The sequence below is a fragment of the Engraulis encrasicolus genome, chromosome 10 (assembly GCF_034702125.1).
Source record: "Engraulis encrasicolus isolate BLACKSEA-1 chromosome 10, IST_EnEncr_1.0, whole genome shotgun sequence".
In the NCBI taxonomy this organism is placed as follows: domain Eukaryota; kingdom Metazoa; phylum Chordata; class Actinopteri; order Clupeiformes; family Engraulidae; genus Engraulis; species Engraulis encrasicolus.
Genome location: NC_085866.1, coordinates 30002816 through 30021995, shown reverse-complemented (window position 1 = coordinate 30021995; position 19180 = coordinate 30002816). Strand labels below are relative to the sequence as shown.

Sequence of the window (19180 nt, the reverse complement as noted above, 5' to 3'; positions counted from 1 at the left end):
AACTACTTGGGCAGGACAACCTCATCTTACTCCATTCGGAGCTCTGTGTAGTTACTGACTTTTTGTAGAGGCTCATTCCACGCCAAATCAACAAGTGCCCGCGCACTTAGGTCTCAAAAAATTCTGAAAATATTATCAAGTGTACCCATGGTACTTAAGAGAAACACTGGAAATGTATTTGAATGTAAGATGTATACTCTCCGTGTTACAGCCAATTTTACTGGGGGAGGGGGGGTGCCCATTTTGTTCACACTCTTTTTTTTGTCAAAGTTCACAAGCCCCTAGCTCAATAACTAAACCATGTAGGAAGCTCAAATTTGGCATGCTGGTACATAGATAGGAATCGTTTGTTGCTAAACTGTCAGTTTTGGTCTGTATGATCCTGCATTGTCATAGCATTCCCTCAAAGACGATACAAATTGTACTGGAGTTTTTGGCTGTGCTCTGTTTAGGCCTTCAGAAGACATAGTTGTGCCCAACATAGCCTCATGATTTTTTTCCCTTGTAGAAACAAGTAGAAACACTCCCATAAAAATCTATAAATAGAAAGGAAACCCCATCAGTGTTTGACCAGAAGACCTCACAAGTCTGACAAATCATTTTGGGTATCATTTTCAGAGCACCAGAACACCTTGTGGGATTGTCCACAGATTTTTATTTTATTTTTTTCTTCATTCTCCATGAAGTCTTCTTTTTAAAAATGCCAATGAGACTTGTCTTATGTGATGTTTTCGTTTTTAATTTCCACCCTTAACATGGGCAAAATGCAAAAAGAGAGCAACATGATTTCGATAACATTTAATGTAAAGACTAAATAATCAAATGCAAATTTTGCCCAGACATGATCACCCGAGAGTCCTTGTGCAGGGGTGCAGGTATCCCTTTCAATTTCAATGATTTCAGGAGCGTTTAATGTGGGAGCAGGTTCGCACACCAAAAGAGACAGTAGGTCAGGCACAAAGAGTCATGTTGTTACTTTTTTTGACCAGCAGATGGCAGCGGAAGAAACGCATAGAAAACATATTGTTCTCAATGTGCATGGTGCCCATGTTCAGGTTGGAAATTAAAAAAGAAAACATCACATAAGACAAGTCTCATTGGCATTTTTAAAAAGAAGAATTCATGGAGAATGAAGAAAAAAATAAAATAAAAATCTGTGGACAATCCCACAAGGGGTTCTGGAGCTCTGAAAATGACACCCACAATGATTTGTCAGACTTGTGAGGTCTTCTTTTCAAACACTGATGGGGTTTCCTTTCTATTTATAGCTTTTTATGAGAGTGTTCCTACTTGTCTCTACAAGGGGAAAAAATCAAGAGTCTATGTTGGGCACAAATATGTCTTCTGAAGGCCTAAACAGAGCACAGCCAAAAACTCCAGTACAATTTGTATCATCTTTGAGGGAATGCTTTGACAATGCACGATCATACAGACCAAAACTGACAGTTTAGCAACAAACTAGTCCTATCTATGTACCAGCATGCCAAATTTGAGCTTCCTATATGGTTTAGTTATTGAGCTAGGGGCTTGTGAACTTTGACAAAAAAAAGAGTGTGAACAAAATGGGCACCCCCCTCCCCCAGTAAAATTGGCTGTAACACGGAGAGTATACATCTTACATTCAAATAAATGTACAGTGTTTCTCTTAAGTACCATGGGTACACTTGGTAATATTTTCAGAATTTTTTGAGACCTAAGTGCGAGGGCTCTTGTTGATTTGGCGTGGAATGACCCTAGGGCAATGTTGTTATTTTTCAAGTAGGCTATGTTTTTTTCAAACCCTACATAATTAACATTGAAGAATCACATCTACCGTAGGGCTGGAGAGAATGTCTCAGACATCTTGATTGACAGTTCCCAGTGGTTCAAATGGTTAGTGAGTTTGTCTTGGAATGAGAAGGTCGCCATCCGTGGTTGAAGTGTCTTTGCTAAGACACCTAACCCTACATTGATCCAGGGACTGGAGCCAGTACCCTGTAATAAATCACATTGGGTAAAACTGTCAGCTACTGTACGCTTAATAATACCGGTAATAGATCAGAGGGTCTCTTGGGGCCCACCTTGGGGCCAGGAAGATCTCTAGATTGTTTCTTCCCATCTCTCTACAACACAACCTGGTATTTGGAACTCACTTTTCAATGTCTGTATGTCTCCCTCCAAATATCTTTCCCTCCCTCTCTCCCACAAACTCTCCATCATGGTTTTGGGCTGCATGAACGCCAACAACATTGGGAAACCCAATCTCACCATAATATTTAGAAATAAAAAAAGGGGTGTAGTACTGTTCCTTTAAGCTGTGGACACAGAGACGTCCGTCTGAGATGAATGAAGTTTGCAATGATAATAAGCGTGTCTGCGTGTGTGCATTTCTTGTTACAGGTAAAGTTTTGAACTCTGACCTCCGTCACTACTTGAGCCTGCAGTTCCAGAAAGGCTCTTTGGACCACAAGCTGCAGCAAGTCATCAGAGACAACCTTTACCTTCGCACGATACCATGTGAGTACATCCAACACCACACACACACACACACACACACACACACACACACACACACACACACACACACACACACACACACACACACACACACACACACACACACACACACACACACACACACACACACACACACACACACACACACACACACACACACACACGATACCACATGCTGACACACATCCAACACCAACACCCCCTCCCACACACACACACACACAATAAATACCATGTGAGTACACATTCTGACACACATCTAACACCACCCCCCACCCCACCCCCCACACACACATCCATCCATCAACACCCATTAAGCCTTCTGATCTCTTACACATACACACTCACACACACCGTATCTTTTGCATGTTTGTTAGTTAGCGTACACAAACGCAGAACCACTGTGTACAGCTCTTTTTCATCTTGACCTACATTGTGTGCTGCACTGCACTGTACAGTGTACTGTAAGCCACCCTTTCACTCTTTCAATTCCACCCCGTTCTCCAGCAGCGGATGATACCTCTTTATTTCAGTGGTCGAAACGTTGTGTTGAATTAACTGGGAGCAGCAACAGTGTGCGGACCTTCTTTCTTTTCTTCTTTTTCTTTTCATCGTGTTTAAGTCCGGCACCTGTTTTATCAGGATGTGCTCGCACTCCAAAACGCTACTATGTTCTACATCCTTCCCTCTAGCACACATTCTCCTCTAGTCAACCACTCTACTGTTCAGTCTTCACCTAGTGGCCAGGGCCTGATTAATGCACAGACTAGACATGACTGCAGCCTAGGGGCCCTTCTCTTGCCAGGGGGCCCCTGATTGGAATAAGTAAAAAGTTGCAGAACTGTGACAAGATACAATATTGAAAATTGCATCTGTTATGTTGAGTACACTTGATAGACATGTTATCCTTAATTCCCAGCTCATAATTATGACCTGTCTATGTACGTAAATTTGTCGCAAAATTTGCCTTCCCGGGGGGCCCACAGCTATCTTTAGCCTAAGGGTCCCAGGCCATCTTAATACAGCCCTGCTAGTGACAGTGTTCTTTTTTCAGCCCTACATTTCAGCAGCAACAAACATCCAACCTACAGTATAGCAGCCTGCATGGTCTGTCTGTCCTGCTCTGCACACACGTCTACTCCTTTCAATGATTTCAGCCTTTTTAAAAATCCCAGCCAGCCTGCTCTAGAGTGCCTAGAGATGCGTTAGGAGTTATTTTGGGCCTTGCTGCCTACCGGAATGTGTGACCCTCTGCAGAACTCGGTTCATTTGTGCCGGAGGAAAACCTTCTGTCATGGTCTGAACACCTTTATGTGCGTCATGATGACTTGAATAGTTGGTGGTGGAGATTGTGTACTTCCCAGGAAAAGGTGCAGGACGAAGGCTGGTTGTAATTTTTAGCGAGGAGTCCGCACACTTAAAATCTCATTTGTTGTTCTTTTTATTATTTCATGGCTGGATCACTTTTCAACTTCAACAGTCTTCATCCGATTCTCCTTGGAGACTGTTGAAGTCAAAAATCTAGCCATGAAATAATAAAAGAACAAAAAAAGGGATTTTGGGGGATTTTACGGGTACTCTGAAAACTATGTGTTGACTTGAGTAACCAGTTTTGCATCCTCTCTTTCAGCCCTCGACTCTGTCTTTGTGTAATCAAGCAGACAGACACAGACACCCGTACTTACATAGACATGTAGACATGCGACTGTGCAAATTGACTCATCCAGCATGGATGTGAAAGAATAACATACAGTAGTATGCAAAACAGCGCACACTCGTCTGAAGGCCAACCCAACACAGTAGTAGTAGTAGGCATACTGGTTGCACCTTTGTACAAATTCCACAAATTCCGTGTACGCACACACACACACACACACACACACACACAGACGATCCATCCCTTGACAGCTGCATGTAAAGTATTCACTTACAGACACACACACACACACACACACACACACACACACACACACACACACACACACACACACACACACACACACACACACACACACACACACACACACACACACACACACACTGGACCAGTGTTAATTTTGTCAGCTTTTTTTTATTTATGTCGTAGTCTTAGTCACAATGACGAAAATCAATTTTAGTCTTAGTCATATTTTAGTCATTGCCTTCCCAATTTAGTCTTAGTCTTAGTCTAAATGACGAAAATCAATTTTAGTCTTAGTAAGTTTTTAGTCATTATCGTCATTTTAGTCAACACTGTACATTACACAACTTCTCCACACACTTTTAACATATATCATTGACTGTAGAGAATAAACTTCACCGCACACTGCTTCTCTTTTTAACATATATCACATTGTACAGAATAAAACTTCTTCACACACTGGTTCGCTTTTTCTCTATTTTATTTAATACCAGTGTTAATTTCGTCAGCTTTTTAAAATTTAGTCTTAGTCTTAGTCACAATGACGAAAATCAATTTTAGTCTTAGTCATATTTTAGTCATTGCCTTCCCAATTTAGTCTTAGTCTTAGTCTAAATGACGAAAATCAAAAAAGGGCATTGACGAAATATTTTAGTCATAGTCATGGTTGACGAAATTAACACTGACTGGTACACACACAGAAACCTGTATGCAAACACACACACACATGCACAGACGCATGCACACACACTTATACAAACACATAGACACCTTCTTGCACACATGCACAGACTGATTCTCTTGTAATAATTGCAGAATATACAAAGAGCAGTATACTACACAGACACAGTCAGGTGCACCAGCAGGCCACACCAAACTCACCACCAACTAGATATGAGGTCATTGCTACAGTGCCTTGTAAGATTTCAAACGTGTGCACTTCAGTACATACACACACACAATGAGTTTATAATTTGACTTTTGTCAATAACAACGAAATAGTTAAGAAAAAGGCAATTTCTGAAGTTAGTCACCGCATTTCACCCTTTTTGTTATTTTTTCTTCTTGGTGGCCGACATTTGACCCATACTGTTTGTGCCCAAGTTACTCAGCTACATTGTCTCTCTCTCTCTCTCTCTCTCTCTCTCTCTCTCTCTCTCTCTCTCTCTCTCTCTCTCTCACTCTCTCTCTCTCTCTCTCTCTCTCTCTCTCTCTCTCTCTCTCTTTCTCTCTGTCTCTTTCTCTTTCTCTCTCACTCACTCACTCACTCACTCACTCACTCACTCACTCACTCACTCACTCACTCACTCACTCACTCACTCACTCCCTCATTCAGTCAGTCTCTCACTCACTCACTCACACACACACACACGCGCGTAAGATCATGTTTGTAAACAGACACTGTGCAGTGCAGGAGGCAAGGTAATCTGGGGTTATTACTAATGTATGATTGACTCGCTCCATAGTGGTGAGTCACTCCTCGCTGCCATGCACCGCAGAGGCCTGTAAGAGAGCAAACAGTCGCTCAGGCTACGTTCTTCAGTATATTATTTAGCTCTTCCCTTGTATTTTGCTGAACATTTGTCAGTGGAGCAGTGTGTGTGCAATGTATGAATGGGTGTGCTGCATCTGTCCGTGTTTTTACTGTTATATTGTGAAGAGTTACACCGCAGCGGTCCACTGAAATGTCCACATGGGGACAGAAATAGGCCATGTGTTTATCCATAAACTGTTCTAGTCGCTGCTCAGCTCCGTGCTCATGCATGAGCTGGCAAATGAGCGGATGTGATGCTGTTTGGCCTCCTTGTTATTTTTAAAAGGCAGCTACTGTTCAGCTTTTCAAATCTAGCATTGAAAGCCTTTTTGTTTTCAATTTATTATGGCAGCGCTTAGTTCTATATGCATTGTGGTCTGATTGTTAATTCCTAAATCCTTTTATTCTCATTATTGATGATTAATTTCCCCATCAGATTTATTTTCATTTTTATTTTATAGCATTATTTTTGATTACCATTTTGTTATTTTAGTTTTGAGTCTTATGTAGTAAATCAGCGTTATTAAGCAGGTAGAGGCTATGCTTTATGATGAGAGACAGCAAGCAAATAGTGAGCTGTGCTCTGGACAGGGCTATGCACAGGGCAGACAGCTCATGCACCGCGCCGGGTGAAACCAAGCTGATAAGAAGCATCAGTAGAAATAGATGAAAAGAAAGCAGTTCATATTCTGTAGCATCTGAAAATAGATATTTAACTGAACAGTGCTGACAAAGAGGCAACACACAATCAATGGAATGATGTATATAAAATATCTGACTACAAATAGAAATAGAAATAAATATAAAATGTAATGCTTATATTGGCATGTATTTTGTGTGTGTGTGCGCGTGTGTGTGCATGTGTGTGTGTGCGTGTGTGTGTAGGCACCACCAGGCTGCCTAGAGAGGGGGAGGTGGCTGGGGTGGACTACAACTTATAATGCTTATATATTGGCATGTATTATTGTGTGTGTGTGTGTGTGTGTGTGTGTGTGTGTGTGTGTGTGTGTGTGTGTGTGTGTGTGTGTGTGTGTGTGTGTGTGTGTGTGTGTGTGTGTTCTGTGTGTGTGTTTGTGTGTGTGTGTGTGTGTGTGTGTGTGTGTGTGTGTGTGTGTGTGTGTGTGTGTGTGTGTGTGTGTGTGTGTGTGTGTGTGCAGGCACCACCAGGCTGCCTAGAGAGGGGGAGGTGGCTGGGGTGGACTACAACTTCATCAGCGTGGAGGAGTTCCGCATCCTGGAGGAGAGCGGCCAGCTCCTGGAGAGCGGCACATACGACGGTGATTATCACGCCTTATACTATTATCATACATACTCAATGTACAGTTTTAAGGTGATTATCCTGGCTTATATTATTATTATACAGACACACTGTACAGTTTATATATATATATATATGTATATATATATATATATATATATTAATAATATTTAGTAATAGTGGTTAAGGTGACTATCCTGCCTTATATTATTATTATATAGTCAGTGCCACGATTGTATGGATTTTTTGTTTGTTTGTTTGTTTTTAGTGGACTATCTAAGAAGCATTTTCATTTAAGCGTATCAACCACCAATTACTAATTAATTTATTTGCATATCATTATGTCACCTGACATCTGTGCCCAAAAACACTTATATATGTGTGTGCAGTATACATAGTTTGTATTTTATGCCTGTATTAAACATACTCATCATTATTGACACCCATGAAGTTTAAGTACATAATGTGTGAAATATGTCCTGTGAAAAAAAATAATTCAGTGAAACAGCATTTTACTATACTTGTGTTTGATACAAAATAGCAAAACTATGAGAACTTGCAGAAGCTCTGCTATTGGCACCCATTGTTGAAAGTAACTGTGGAAATCTATTTTGATTTGACTCTCTGTACAGTATGTACACATATACTGAAGGTCGTGGTGGTGATGCAGGTATTAGAGGTGTCTGTTCTTGCTTGGCAATGTGAATGTGTGTCTGAGTGGATGAATGTGAGCCATACATTGTAAAGGGCTTTGAATGGTCGAAGGAGTAGAAAAGAACTTAAATGCACTCTGTCAATTTTCCATTCACGTGTTGACGGTGAGCCTTTGCCAGGTTAACACCAGACGATCTCATAAGTGAGGTAGTCTGGAGGCTACTTATGCAATTTCTCGTAGGAAAGGTATGGTTGCGCATTGGGCATTACGAACGTGTCATTTGGCATATATGTAGCCCATAGCAATTACGTAGTGTCAGTTGTATCTATTCAAACAAACTGCAGTCATCGCCTTTCCACTCCTGCTCTCTAGAGGTACAGGGTAATAATTTAGGAGATTCTCAGATGGCCATAATATAAGTCCACTCAACTCTTCGTATAGGTCTGTCCATGAATGTTGCTTTAGCCTCCTTTTTCTGTCTGTGAATAGGGAACTTCTACGGCAGTCCTCTTGAAACTCCTTTTAGAATATATTTTATTTGTTATTGTAACGCGTACAACAAAATTGACCATTCCTTATTGATTAAGGCAACAGAAAAAAATGTATTTTTTAAAAAGTAGATATAAAAAAACTATGGTACTTTGGTAGCAGAATTAAGTGCAGTGATTGCCGCTGGATAAAAAAACTGTTCTTCAGTCTATTTGTCCTGGTTTTCATAGATCTGTATTTACTGCCAGATGGCAGCAGTTCAAATGGGTTGTGGCCTGGGTGTGACATTTTCTCTCTGTGGATATTGAACTACTATGGCCCTCCTCTTGAACCTAATTTTAGAATATATATTATTTGCCATTGTAATGCGTACAACAAAATTGAGTATTCCTTGTTGATTGAGGCAACACATTTAAGAAAAATAATAATTTAAAATGTATTTTTTTTAAAAATAGATGTAAAAAAACTAGCAGAACTAACTGCAGTGATGGCCACTGGATAAAAAACTGTTCTTCAGTCTATTTGTCCTGGTTTTCATAGATCTGTATCTTCTGCCAGATGGCAGCAGTTCAAATAGGTTGTGGCCTGGGTGTGACATTTTCTGTCTGTGGATATCGAACTACTATGGCACTCCTCTTGAACCTCATTTTGAGTGCCTTCCAATATGCAACCTTTCGTCCCCCTCTTGTGCTTTTGCTGACGCCCCGCCTCCGTGGAGAAAATAATTCAGTTTCCCTGCTGTCAGCCAAGCTACAACATTATTGGGGGGGTATTCTTCATTCACCATCCAGTTTGCAAATGGGAAAATGACTTTACAATTGAGCTTTTGCAAGATATTGAAATGTGAAATTGTAATGCTGTTGTTGTCAGTGATGTCATCACGACTTATTACTTCCTGGTACGAGGCCACAAGCACAAGTGGAGGACGCAAGGTTGCATATTGGAATGCACTCCTCTTGTGTCTGTGGATAGGGAACTACTATGGCACTCCTCTTGAACCTCCTCTTGTGTCTGTGGATAGGGAACTACTATGGCACTCCTAAGCCAGCGCTAGAGCCAGGTGGGGACCAGGAGGCGGAGTACGGAGGCCTGTTTGAGGAGGACTTTGGGGAGGGGCAACGCCGCAGGACCGCCTCCGTCAGCCGCATCGAACGGAGCAGCTCCGCCCCTGAGGAGGAGGACGATGACGAGCAGCAGCTGTCTGTACCCAATGGTCTGGCAGGTGAGACGGAGAGAAAAACGTAACACACACACACACACACACACACACACACACACACACACACACACACACACACACACACACACACACACACACACACACACACACACACACACACACACACACACACACACACACACACACACACACACACACACACACACACACACACACACACACACACACACACACACACACAGGTTATGTACTGTATACATGCTGTATGTTTGTACAGGGCTCTAAATTAACTTTTTTTCATCACCAGCCAAAATGTCTAGAAGATGTTTATCATACCAGCCAAACACACACTCACTACTGCAGAGGTGGGGAACCTTTTTCATTCAAGGGGCCACTTCAAATTCATCCAAGGGCCTTAAAAGTCCTCCGAGGGCCGTACTATAAACACACACCAGGATTCCCCCCTGCACTTTAGGCTTTTAATGAAGGCAGCCACCTTTAAAACAGACCCCACCTTTTCTAGGTCCCCTGAATACAACTTAATTGTATTGCAAATGTATTTTCTACGATTCCTTTACAAAATATGTCATATTTGATGTCAAGCTGCATAACATTAAAACAATACAGAGGGCCGGATAAAATGGTCTCAAGGGCTGTAAACGGCCCTCAAGACATCCCCACCCCTGCACTAATGGGTCAAAGAGGATAGTCAGTTGGCCTTTTCTACCAGCCAAACTGTAGTTTCACCAGCACTTTGAACAATATCGTGCAAAGTGCTCTGGTTGTCCTGAAGCAAGTATGTGCACTCAGTCGCAGGGGTGCTGCTAAAAATGTTGGGCCCCATGAAAAATTCAAATTTTGGGCCACAAAAATGACAAACTATGTTATCAGCATCCTTCAGGGGCCCTGTCAGTGCTGTCGGGCCCTTAGAATCTGTAACATCTTTCCCCCCCTCGCGGCACCCATGCTCAGTCGCATGCGGTTGCATGCGTAATTTAAGGCACACAGCAGGCATGTACCTGGCCTAACATTGCCCCAACCTCATTTCTGTATCACCCTAATTTGCCTAAAACTGAAAAATACTAAATACACGTAATTCTTACTAATAACCCTTACCTACAAATAATGAACCTTACTGTCGCTTTGTATGAAAGCATCAGCTACACTAAGTGTAATGTGTAATATCTGAAATATTGTTCACAATGTTACCTTTCAAAGGGGGTGTACTCATGCTGGTCACAGTATACAGCATGTTTGTGTGAGAACAATGGAGACTACTCTTATCTTACATTGTGTGTGTGTGTGTGTGTGTGTGTGTGTGTGTGTGTGTGTGTGTGTGCGTGTGCGTGTGCGTGTGCGTGTGCGTGTGCGTGCGCGTGCGCGTGCGTGTGCGTGTGCGCGTGCGCGTGCGCGTGCGCGTGCGCGCGCGCGTGCGCGTGTGTGTGTGTGTGTGTGTGTGTGTGTGTGTGTGTGTGTGTGTGTGTGTGTGTGTGCTTAGTGGCAGAGGACGGCAGCGGTCAGAGGGCGGTGCCCAGCTACACACACCCCCGCAACGCACTGGAGGCAGAGCCAAGCCTGGAGCCCCTCCCCTCCAACTGGGAGATGGCATACACAGAAACAGGGATGGTCTACTTCATTGAGTGAGTGCTAATACAACCGCTCAGGCGTTACAGACACAGACACAGACACAAACACAGACACACACAGACACACACACAGACACACACACACACACACACACACACACTATGACCTGACCTGGCCTGGACACCCTTGTAAAAGAGATATTTAATCTCAAAGGGTCTACACGTATTTTCCTGGTAAAATAAAGGTTTAATAAATTAAAATAAAAACATGCACAATGCACATATCCCGCAGATATACAGTAATACTGTAAATCTGTACTACACTACTGTGGTGCACCAAAAACATGTAACATGTATGTAATGTTTGGCGGTAGGGTGCGCACATCCACAAGTAGTTAGTCTGCACACTGTGTATTAACTCCAACAATACTTAATTTCATTTCAACATATGGCAACGTTTCGATCCAAGAGAGGGATCTTCCTCAGGCAAAAGAGGAAGCCTGAGGAAGACCCCTCTGTTGGATCGAAACGTTGCCATATGTTGAAGTGAAATTAAGTATTTTTGGAGTTAATACACAGTGTGCAGACCGCTTCATCAAACATGTATGTAATGTGTCAGAATGATTGATTGTGTTGTTCTTGTGTCCCATGCAGCCATAACACCAAGACAACCACATGGCTTGACCCCCGCCAGGCGAAGAAGGCCAAACCACCCGAGAAGTGTGAAGATGGAGGTAGAACAGAACATTTCTTTGCATCTGAGATTTTTGTTTGTGAGATGCTTTAACCAAGTGATTCCCAAACTTTTTCAGTGGGGAACCCCTTTTGGACTTCTGAATATTTTTGCGAATGAATGCAAGGGTGTACTTACTTATGCCTCGCTGTCCTGTTAATGTTTACATCTTATGTCCAATAAAAATATGTAAATGTTTGGGTGGAATTAGTTAAAGCACACTCTGATTGTTCCTTCCTGTGATTTCTGGGAAGATCAGATGATGTTTTATGACCAATTTTGACAGAAATGTAAGAAATGTCAAAGGGTGTACAAACTTTTTCCTATGACTATATTTAGACTTGACAAGTCATTGCAAGCTAAAACTGTCAAGTTCAAGTCAAGTCTTGTCAATAGTGTATAAATCTGATTCAAGTCGCATGTCATTCACAATATTGCCAAGTCAAGTTTCAAACCATCAATTTGTGACTCAAGTCTTTATTATGTACTCTCAATGGTCTGACTCAAGTCCAAATCACAAATCACAAGTCCACATCTCTGATGTCTGGAGCACTTCACCTCTAGTTTCCCAGCCCTGGACATGTCAAAGTTTGAGGACAGCTTGTTGTGAGAAATCCATTTCATTGTGATTCAGGCGCCGTGGACCTTCCTGTCACTGCATCTGAAGCAGCTGATTCATCTCTCACATGACAAAACACATCAGCAAATATGAGGCCCATTGAAGTAATTCTTGTTTTGGGACAAGAGAAAAGTAGGCTAGCCCAGTGATCTCACTGTTGTGAAGCTGGGTTCAGTGCTGTTGTTGTGTATTAAGTTGAAGTACCGTTCCTGTCTGCATGTCTGGCTACGTCAGAGACGCGTGCTGTTTTCTGACACCGTACTTGGAAATGAGAGGTGTGCCGGCAAAGACTATAAATAATCTGCATGGGAAAGTAAGAAACGCAATTTAAATGCTTTGTATGACCGACTTGACTTGACTTGAAACCTGCGGTTTCCTTCATTGTTAGATTTGTCAGTATATTCTGCTTTGTAAAAGACAATATTTGCCCAATTGTACAGTATACCATTACATGTGTGTGCAAAACATGAAGTGACTAATGTCTTATTCTAAATTTTTCAACAAGGTATAATGAATGTGATCAAAAAGTAACTCTATGAGTTGAAGAGAACTCTAGGTTGGGAACCATCGGCCTACTGTATTTGATGTGTGCACATTTTCAGGGCTGATAGTATTCAGGCTCAATGCCTGATTTCAGGCTTGACAGAGTTTGAATAAATAAAAACATTGATAATAATTAGCCATTGGGTTATTCTTATCTCAGAAAGTGTTACAGGTTCAAGGTTTTCTTCTACTATCAGGCTTGAATAATGGTCATACACAGGCTATTAAATGTTTGAATAATATGTCAAAATAGGCCTACGTTACGTCACTATGCAGTATCTTGTCATCGTCGTTAGAGCAGGGGAAAAAGTTCAGGCTCAGGATTTTTTTTCACTATCACCCCTGCATTTTATGTTCATTCTGTTTCAAACAAATTGTTATCCCGACGACACCCACTTTTGTACTGTAATATCTGCAGTATGGGTGGTGACAAGAGTGTGTGCGTACTTGTGTGCATGCGTGATTATTTATCACGTTCTTACCTCTGCTTCTTCCCTATACCTCTCGCTTCCTTTCATTTTCCCTCCATCTCTCACCGCCCACACTTTTCTTCCCCCACCCTCTCGTTCCTTCTCTCCTCCAGAGTTGCCATATGGATGGGAGCGCATTGAGGACCCTCAGTATGGTGTCTACTATGTCGAGTGAGTTTCAGCTACGTATTCCCCTCAGCTCAGTCCGCCCTTAAAAAAAGGCAAAGTGCAGTAACCACATATTTGGTCGAAATCGAGTTTAGACGGAAAATGGTCTTTATAAGGCCTCCCTTATCTTGTGAGAAAGCTTTATGGTTCAAATGTGTCCCATTTCAGAGATATTGTGATGTCATATTTGCAGTAACTGCAATATCCAATTGAATATCAATACTTTGAAGGCATTTTTTTCAGTTTCATTGTTGGCGTAGTTGCTGCACTTCAGCTTTGTAGTGCAGAACTGGCCTGTTGTTGCCACATTTGTGCGTGCGTACGTGCGTGTGTGCGTGCGTGCGTGTGTAAGCTTGGCTGTGTCTTGTGTGTGTCAATTTTGTGCGTGTGTGTGTGCATGCGTGCATGGTTGTGTGTGTCTTGTGCGTGTATGTGTCCATTGTGTGTCAACAGGAAGCACAACGAAGTCCTATTGTAAAAGCATTGTACACACGCACACACCCGCGCGCGCACGCACACTTTTCTCTCACACACTATTATGAACATCACAAAGGGCAGTCAAAAGCCAACAAAAACAGACACGCACTATTCCCCTCAGATCACTTGCAAACACACACACACACGCACACACACACACACACGCCAAGCCACACATTCAAATACAAATAAATCTGCATCCATGTAAACATTCACCCATATCACATCCATATGCATCACCCACATCTATGGGTGTAAGATTACACCTTTATGACCCAAGTTAGGCGATGGGTGAAAAACTAATGTTCAAAATATAGAGATAGATGCAGCTGCAGCCTTATCTGCTCAGGGGCACAGCACACACATGTCTTCTCACTTTGCTGCACACTCTCTTTTTCTTGTGCTTTTCTCTATGCCTTCACACATACTGTTACACATGCGCACACACTCCCACACAGTCTATAATGGGCACATACACCATCACTTTACTTGTTGTATTGTGTAATGCTGTGGGGTACAAGTGAAGTGTTGTGTATGCCAGTAAGGTATGATGTGTGTGTATATCCCTACAAAGGCAAAGGGCAGTAACTACGGCAACTTTCCAACTGAGGAAAAATGCCTTCAAAGCCTTGTTGGATATTGTAGTTACTACAAATTTGATATATTGGAGCAATACCTCTAAAATGGGAAACATTTAGACCATAATATAAGGCTTTGCGTCTCAAAATAAAGGAGGTGTAAAAACTATTTTCAGTCTGAACTGAATTTGGACAAAATATATACATAGTTACTGCTAGGGATGCAAACGATTAATCGATTAAAAAATATTACTCGCAATTAATCGACAATTCAACTGATAAGAGACCCAGGTGAAATGGGTATGTGAAGAGTGTGTGTGAAGAGGGGTGTGAATAGTGGGAATATATAAATCACCTTTGGATTAAAACATTTAAATAGAATTAATTTAAATGTGGTATCTCAATAATGAATTAAAATGTTTACATTTAGCAGTTTTTTTTTCGAGAAACATTGAGATTTCAGGGGAAAAACACTGCTTATCAATTAATCGTAAGTCAATCGATAAGGCTATCAACTAATGATTAATGAATTAATCGATAATTTGCATCCCTAGTTACTGCACTTTGCCTTTGTTGCGATTAGAAGGGTGGGAGGACTGCACTCAGTTCTGGTTTGAAACGATTGGACAGCTCTCACCCAATCGTTCGCTTATTGACTGGCCGCCTGGTAGCTGACTGCCTTAAGCCCTCCCCGGAAAAGAACATCCAGACCACGAATGCGAATGCAGTATGTGTGAAATATTACATGAATTAACAAAAGATGAAATATCTGCATACTTTTTATTTGAGGAATATCAGTATTACAGTCAGAATTATTATTACTGAATGCGCAAAAAAGACTCACAAAATGAGTGCAATAATAACAAAAGTCGATGAATCGATTGATAGCGATTAATCGATTCTCTTGTGGACGAATCACTTAATTGAATCGCAGACTGTAGGATCGATGCATCGATTCAAATAGATTATTGTCATTTCTATTATATAACTATTTACTATTTATTGTTATATATTATTTACATACTCCTATTGTCATTTCTATTAGCCACATCAACCAGAGGACTCAGTTTGAGAACCCAGTGGTGGAAGCCAAGAAGAGGCTCGCTCAGGAGGCAGCTGCTAGTCAACCCACCCAGAGCTCAGGTACAGTAGGGTACAGCAGCCTGCATCTCCCTCCCTCCCTTTCTCTCTCTCTCTCTCTCTCTCTCTCTCTCTCTCTCTCTCTCTCTCTCTCTCTCTCTCTCTCACACCCTTTCATCTTGTTCCCACTCTCTTTCATCTCTTTCATCTCTCTCTCTCTCTCACTCTCTCTCTATCGCTCACTCGCTCGCTCTCTCTCTCTCGCTCTCTCTCTCTCTTTCCTCTCTCTTCTCGCTCTCTCTATCGCTCACTCTCTGTCTCTCTCTTTCATTTCTCTCTCTCTCTCTCTCTCTCTCTCTCTCTCTCTCTCTCTCTCTCTCTCTCTCTCTCTCTCTCTCTCTCTCTCTCTCTCTCACCTCTGCATGCCTGGGTTGCTTGTATATTCTGTAGGTTTTCTGTTCATTCTCTCTCGCCCACTCACTGTCAGATTTTCTCTCTTTCACTTTTTTTTGCCATCCACTTTTATTTGCTTGTGTCTCCACTTCCTGTGTTGCTAACCCCTCTCTCATTCTCTTTTTATAACTCTCTTTTTTCCTGCTTTCCTTTTGTGAATCCTTGTTTTCTTTGCAATTCAAGAAGTTTCAATTGGCATTAAAAAGTGTGATGAACAATCATGGTAAAGCCGTTTTATAATGTAGATTCTAGAATCTATTTCTGATTGTTTGTACATGTGTTAAGAAATTCTCTACATGTATTATTGAAAATATACTCTGTTATTCTTTGTTACACTCTCTTTCTCTTTCTCTGTCTGTCTCGCTCTCTCCCTCTCCTTTGCTCTGAGTTATGTGACATCTCTGGTCCACAAGGAAAACATCTCTGCCTTGGTCGTCCTGTTTGGGGTACTAGTCTGTTGAACTCTGACCTTGGATGTTTAGGCTGGTAAAGACTATTCATCACAGGCCAGACGCCACTAAGTGCCCACGGAGCCAGGGGGAGACGAGACCATAAATGTCACTATTCTATAGTTTTACATATTCATGATAGGAAAGATGACGTCATGGACTGGGGGGACTGGGACTGTTTTAAATAAGTTTGTTTCTGTATACACTTTAGGACTTGCTGGGTGTCTCCCCACGCAGTAACTCCTCCGGCCGTTAAACAATAAAATCTGCTCGCAGATTTTAAATGCTACCTCTGTTTCCTGTGTGTTCTTTCAGGTCAATTTGATAAGGTAATACAGTGAAATTGTTAAAGTGATAATGTGAAATTATTCACATGTTTTGGTCCTTCGATAGCCGAACTCAAAATATTGTCCTCCCTGATATATGAAGACGTAGGGACGCGTCGGACACCAAGTTTTTTACCCGGGACCCAGAAATAGGTGGCTTCGCCTCACTACGCCTTCATATTCAGCGACGACTGACTGAGTACTGACCCACGTGACTGACGCCCGCACAGGAATGAGGTAGTATGCTTTTTTGTTTTTGTTTTGTTTTTTGAGCTCTAGTACAGAAAAAACTGCAGTGTAGAGTTTGGAACTCCGGACATTTTTAATTTAATATTATTAATAGTCTGTATCTTATTGAGTTTGGAACTCCGGACATTTTTAATTTGGAATTATTAATGGTCTGTTTTCTATAGAGTTTGGAACTCCAGACATTTTTAGTTTGGAACTACAAATTGTCTGTTTTCAATTGAGTTTGGAACTCCGGGCATTTTTCGATTTGGAATTGTAAATGACCTGTATTTGGTGACCCTGGAGTTTGGAACCTGGGTAGCCTCTCCGAATTCTGTCCTTGTTTTGTTACAAGACAATGGGTTCTCATCATACGAACGGTTTAATTTATTGCATATCAGAGAATGAGCAGTACTTCCCCGCAGTTGGCTGTTAGCTGAATGTGTAAAGTAATAGTTGGATACTGAACAAATTCTGTTTATGGCAATTTTAAACCTCTGCAATTAGAATTTAACTTTTCAAAATTTTGTCATAGTTGAGACAGAGGATGCTTCCCCGAAATGCGGTGCTATTTTACTTCTCTGTGATTAATTTAGGACTGCAGGTCGTACAGTAATAGTTGGACATCTTTCTGTTTTGTTTTGTCAAAATTGGTGAAAGTTTTTTTTTTTTCTAAATTATTTTTAGCCACTTGTGTTGCCTCAGCCGGTGACATATGGTGACATTTCAACCTTGGCGATAATGTGAAATTATTCACAACATGTGTGTTGGTTTTGTTTGCGTGTCTGTCTCTGTGCCTGACTCTACAGTTCTCTGTCGTTCTACCTCTACATGTGTCTAGTTGCTAAGCATGACATGAATGAATGAAAGAGTGAACGCCATTCCTATCCCCGCCTTCTCTGTCTCACTATTCCTCTCACCGCGTGTCTTCAAGTGTAGCAGTGTGCGCGCTCAACTTCCAGAGTACAATAAATAACATTGGGAAAGGAATTTGCAAAGGAAAAAAACACTACAAACGTAAAGAGGAGAAAATCCGCACTCACAAGCTCTCACAGCTCTCACAAGCCGAGTCTCATTATTTATTAATCATTTATCACCATGTTCACAAGCAGAGCCATTATAAATTTGCTGTTTCTAGAATGACAATGATCAAGTCATATTGCATTATTAAAGACCCTGTGTATGTCATAGTAGTGTAGTACTATGGTAGTTAACTGTTTCATGACTATTACAGTGTTCCACTGATGGAATGGCTTTCATTATGGGGCTATGCCATTATCAGGGGGGTTAAGTGTGACTGAGTCACCAGGGCCCTATATGTATAGGGGGCCCACACAGAGTCTTATCTATGAAGATATATGGTTGATGGGTGGGGGTCCTTTGGAGCTGATTGTACATAGGGCCCAAAATTTGCTGCTACGCCCCTGTCAGTGCTTCTCACTGCGTGTTCCCCTCCTTATCTAGCAGATTGTGCGTGTGGGGGCTTCACGCGGGACCCAGGGGCGCTACGCGGGACCCTGATCCAGGCACCCCTGAGGAAGAGCGCCGGCGGCTTTGGCTTCACCATCATAGGAGGAGACCGACCAGACGAGTTCCTCCAAATCAAGAACGTCCTGAATGACGGCCCCGCACAGTACAGTGACATAGCACCCGGTGAGCAGCAAGGCATGGAGATACACACACACACACACACACACACACACACACACACACACACACACACACACACACACACACACACACACACACACACACACACACACACACACACACACACACACACACACACACACACAGAGAGAGAGAGAGAGAGAAGACTAACATAAACTGATACATGAACATACCTGTACTGAAGACCTCCCACTCTCTCCTCTTCTTTTCTCTCCTCTTCTTTTCTCTTCTCTTCTCTTCTCTTCTCTTCTCTTCTCTTCTCTTCTCTTCTCTTCTCTTCTCTTCTC

General features: G+C 41.9%; 1 protein-coding gene across 5 annotated transcripts in view; it reads left to right on the top strand.

The window, feature by feature from the left end:
- magi3a (membrane associated guanylate kinase, WW and PDZ domain containing 3a) overlaps positions 1-19180 on the top strand; it is an 82920-nt gene that overhangs the window by 39687 nt on the left and 24053 nt on the right. For 4 of the 5 annotated variants that reach the window (XM_063208594.1, XM_063208591.1, XM_063208593.1 and 1 more), the window contains 8 exons: positions 2380-2496; positions 7088-7207; positions 9354-9554; positions 11011-11152; positions 11753-11832; positions 13577-13634; positions 15732-15829; positions 18687-18875. In XM_063208594.1, coding sequence (XP_063064664.1) covers positions 2380-2496; positions 7088-7207; positions 9354-9554; positions 11011-11152; positions 11753-11832; positions 13577-13634; positions 15732-15829; positions 18687-18875 — 1005 coding nt within the window. The remainder of the gene's footprint in view (positions 1-2379; positions 2497-7087; positions 7208-9353; positions 9555-11010; positions 11153-11752; positions 11833-13576; positions 13635-15731; positions 15830-18686; positions 18876-19180) is intronic. The other variant, XM_063208595.1, reaches the window with a different exon arrangement.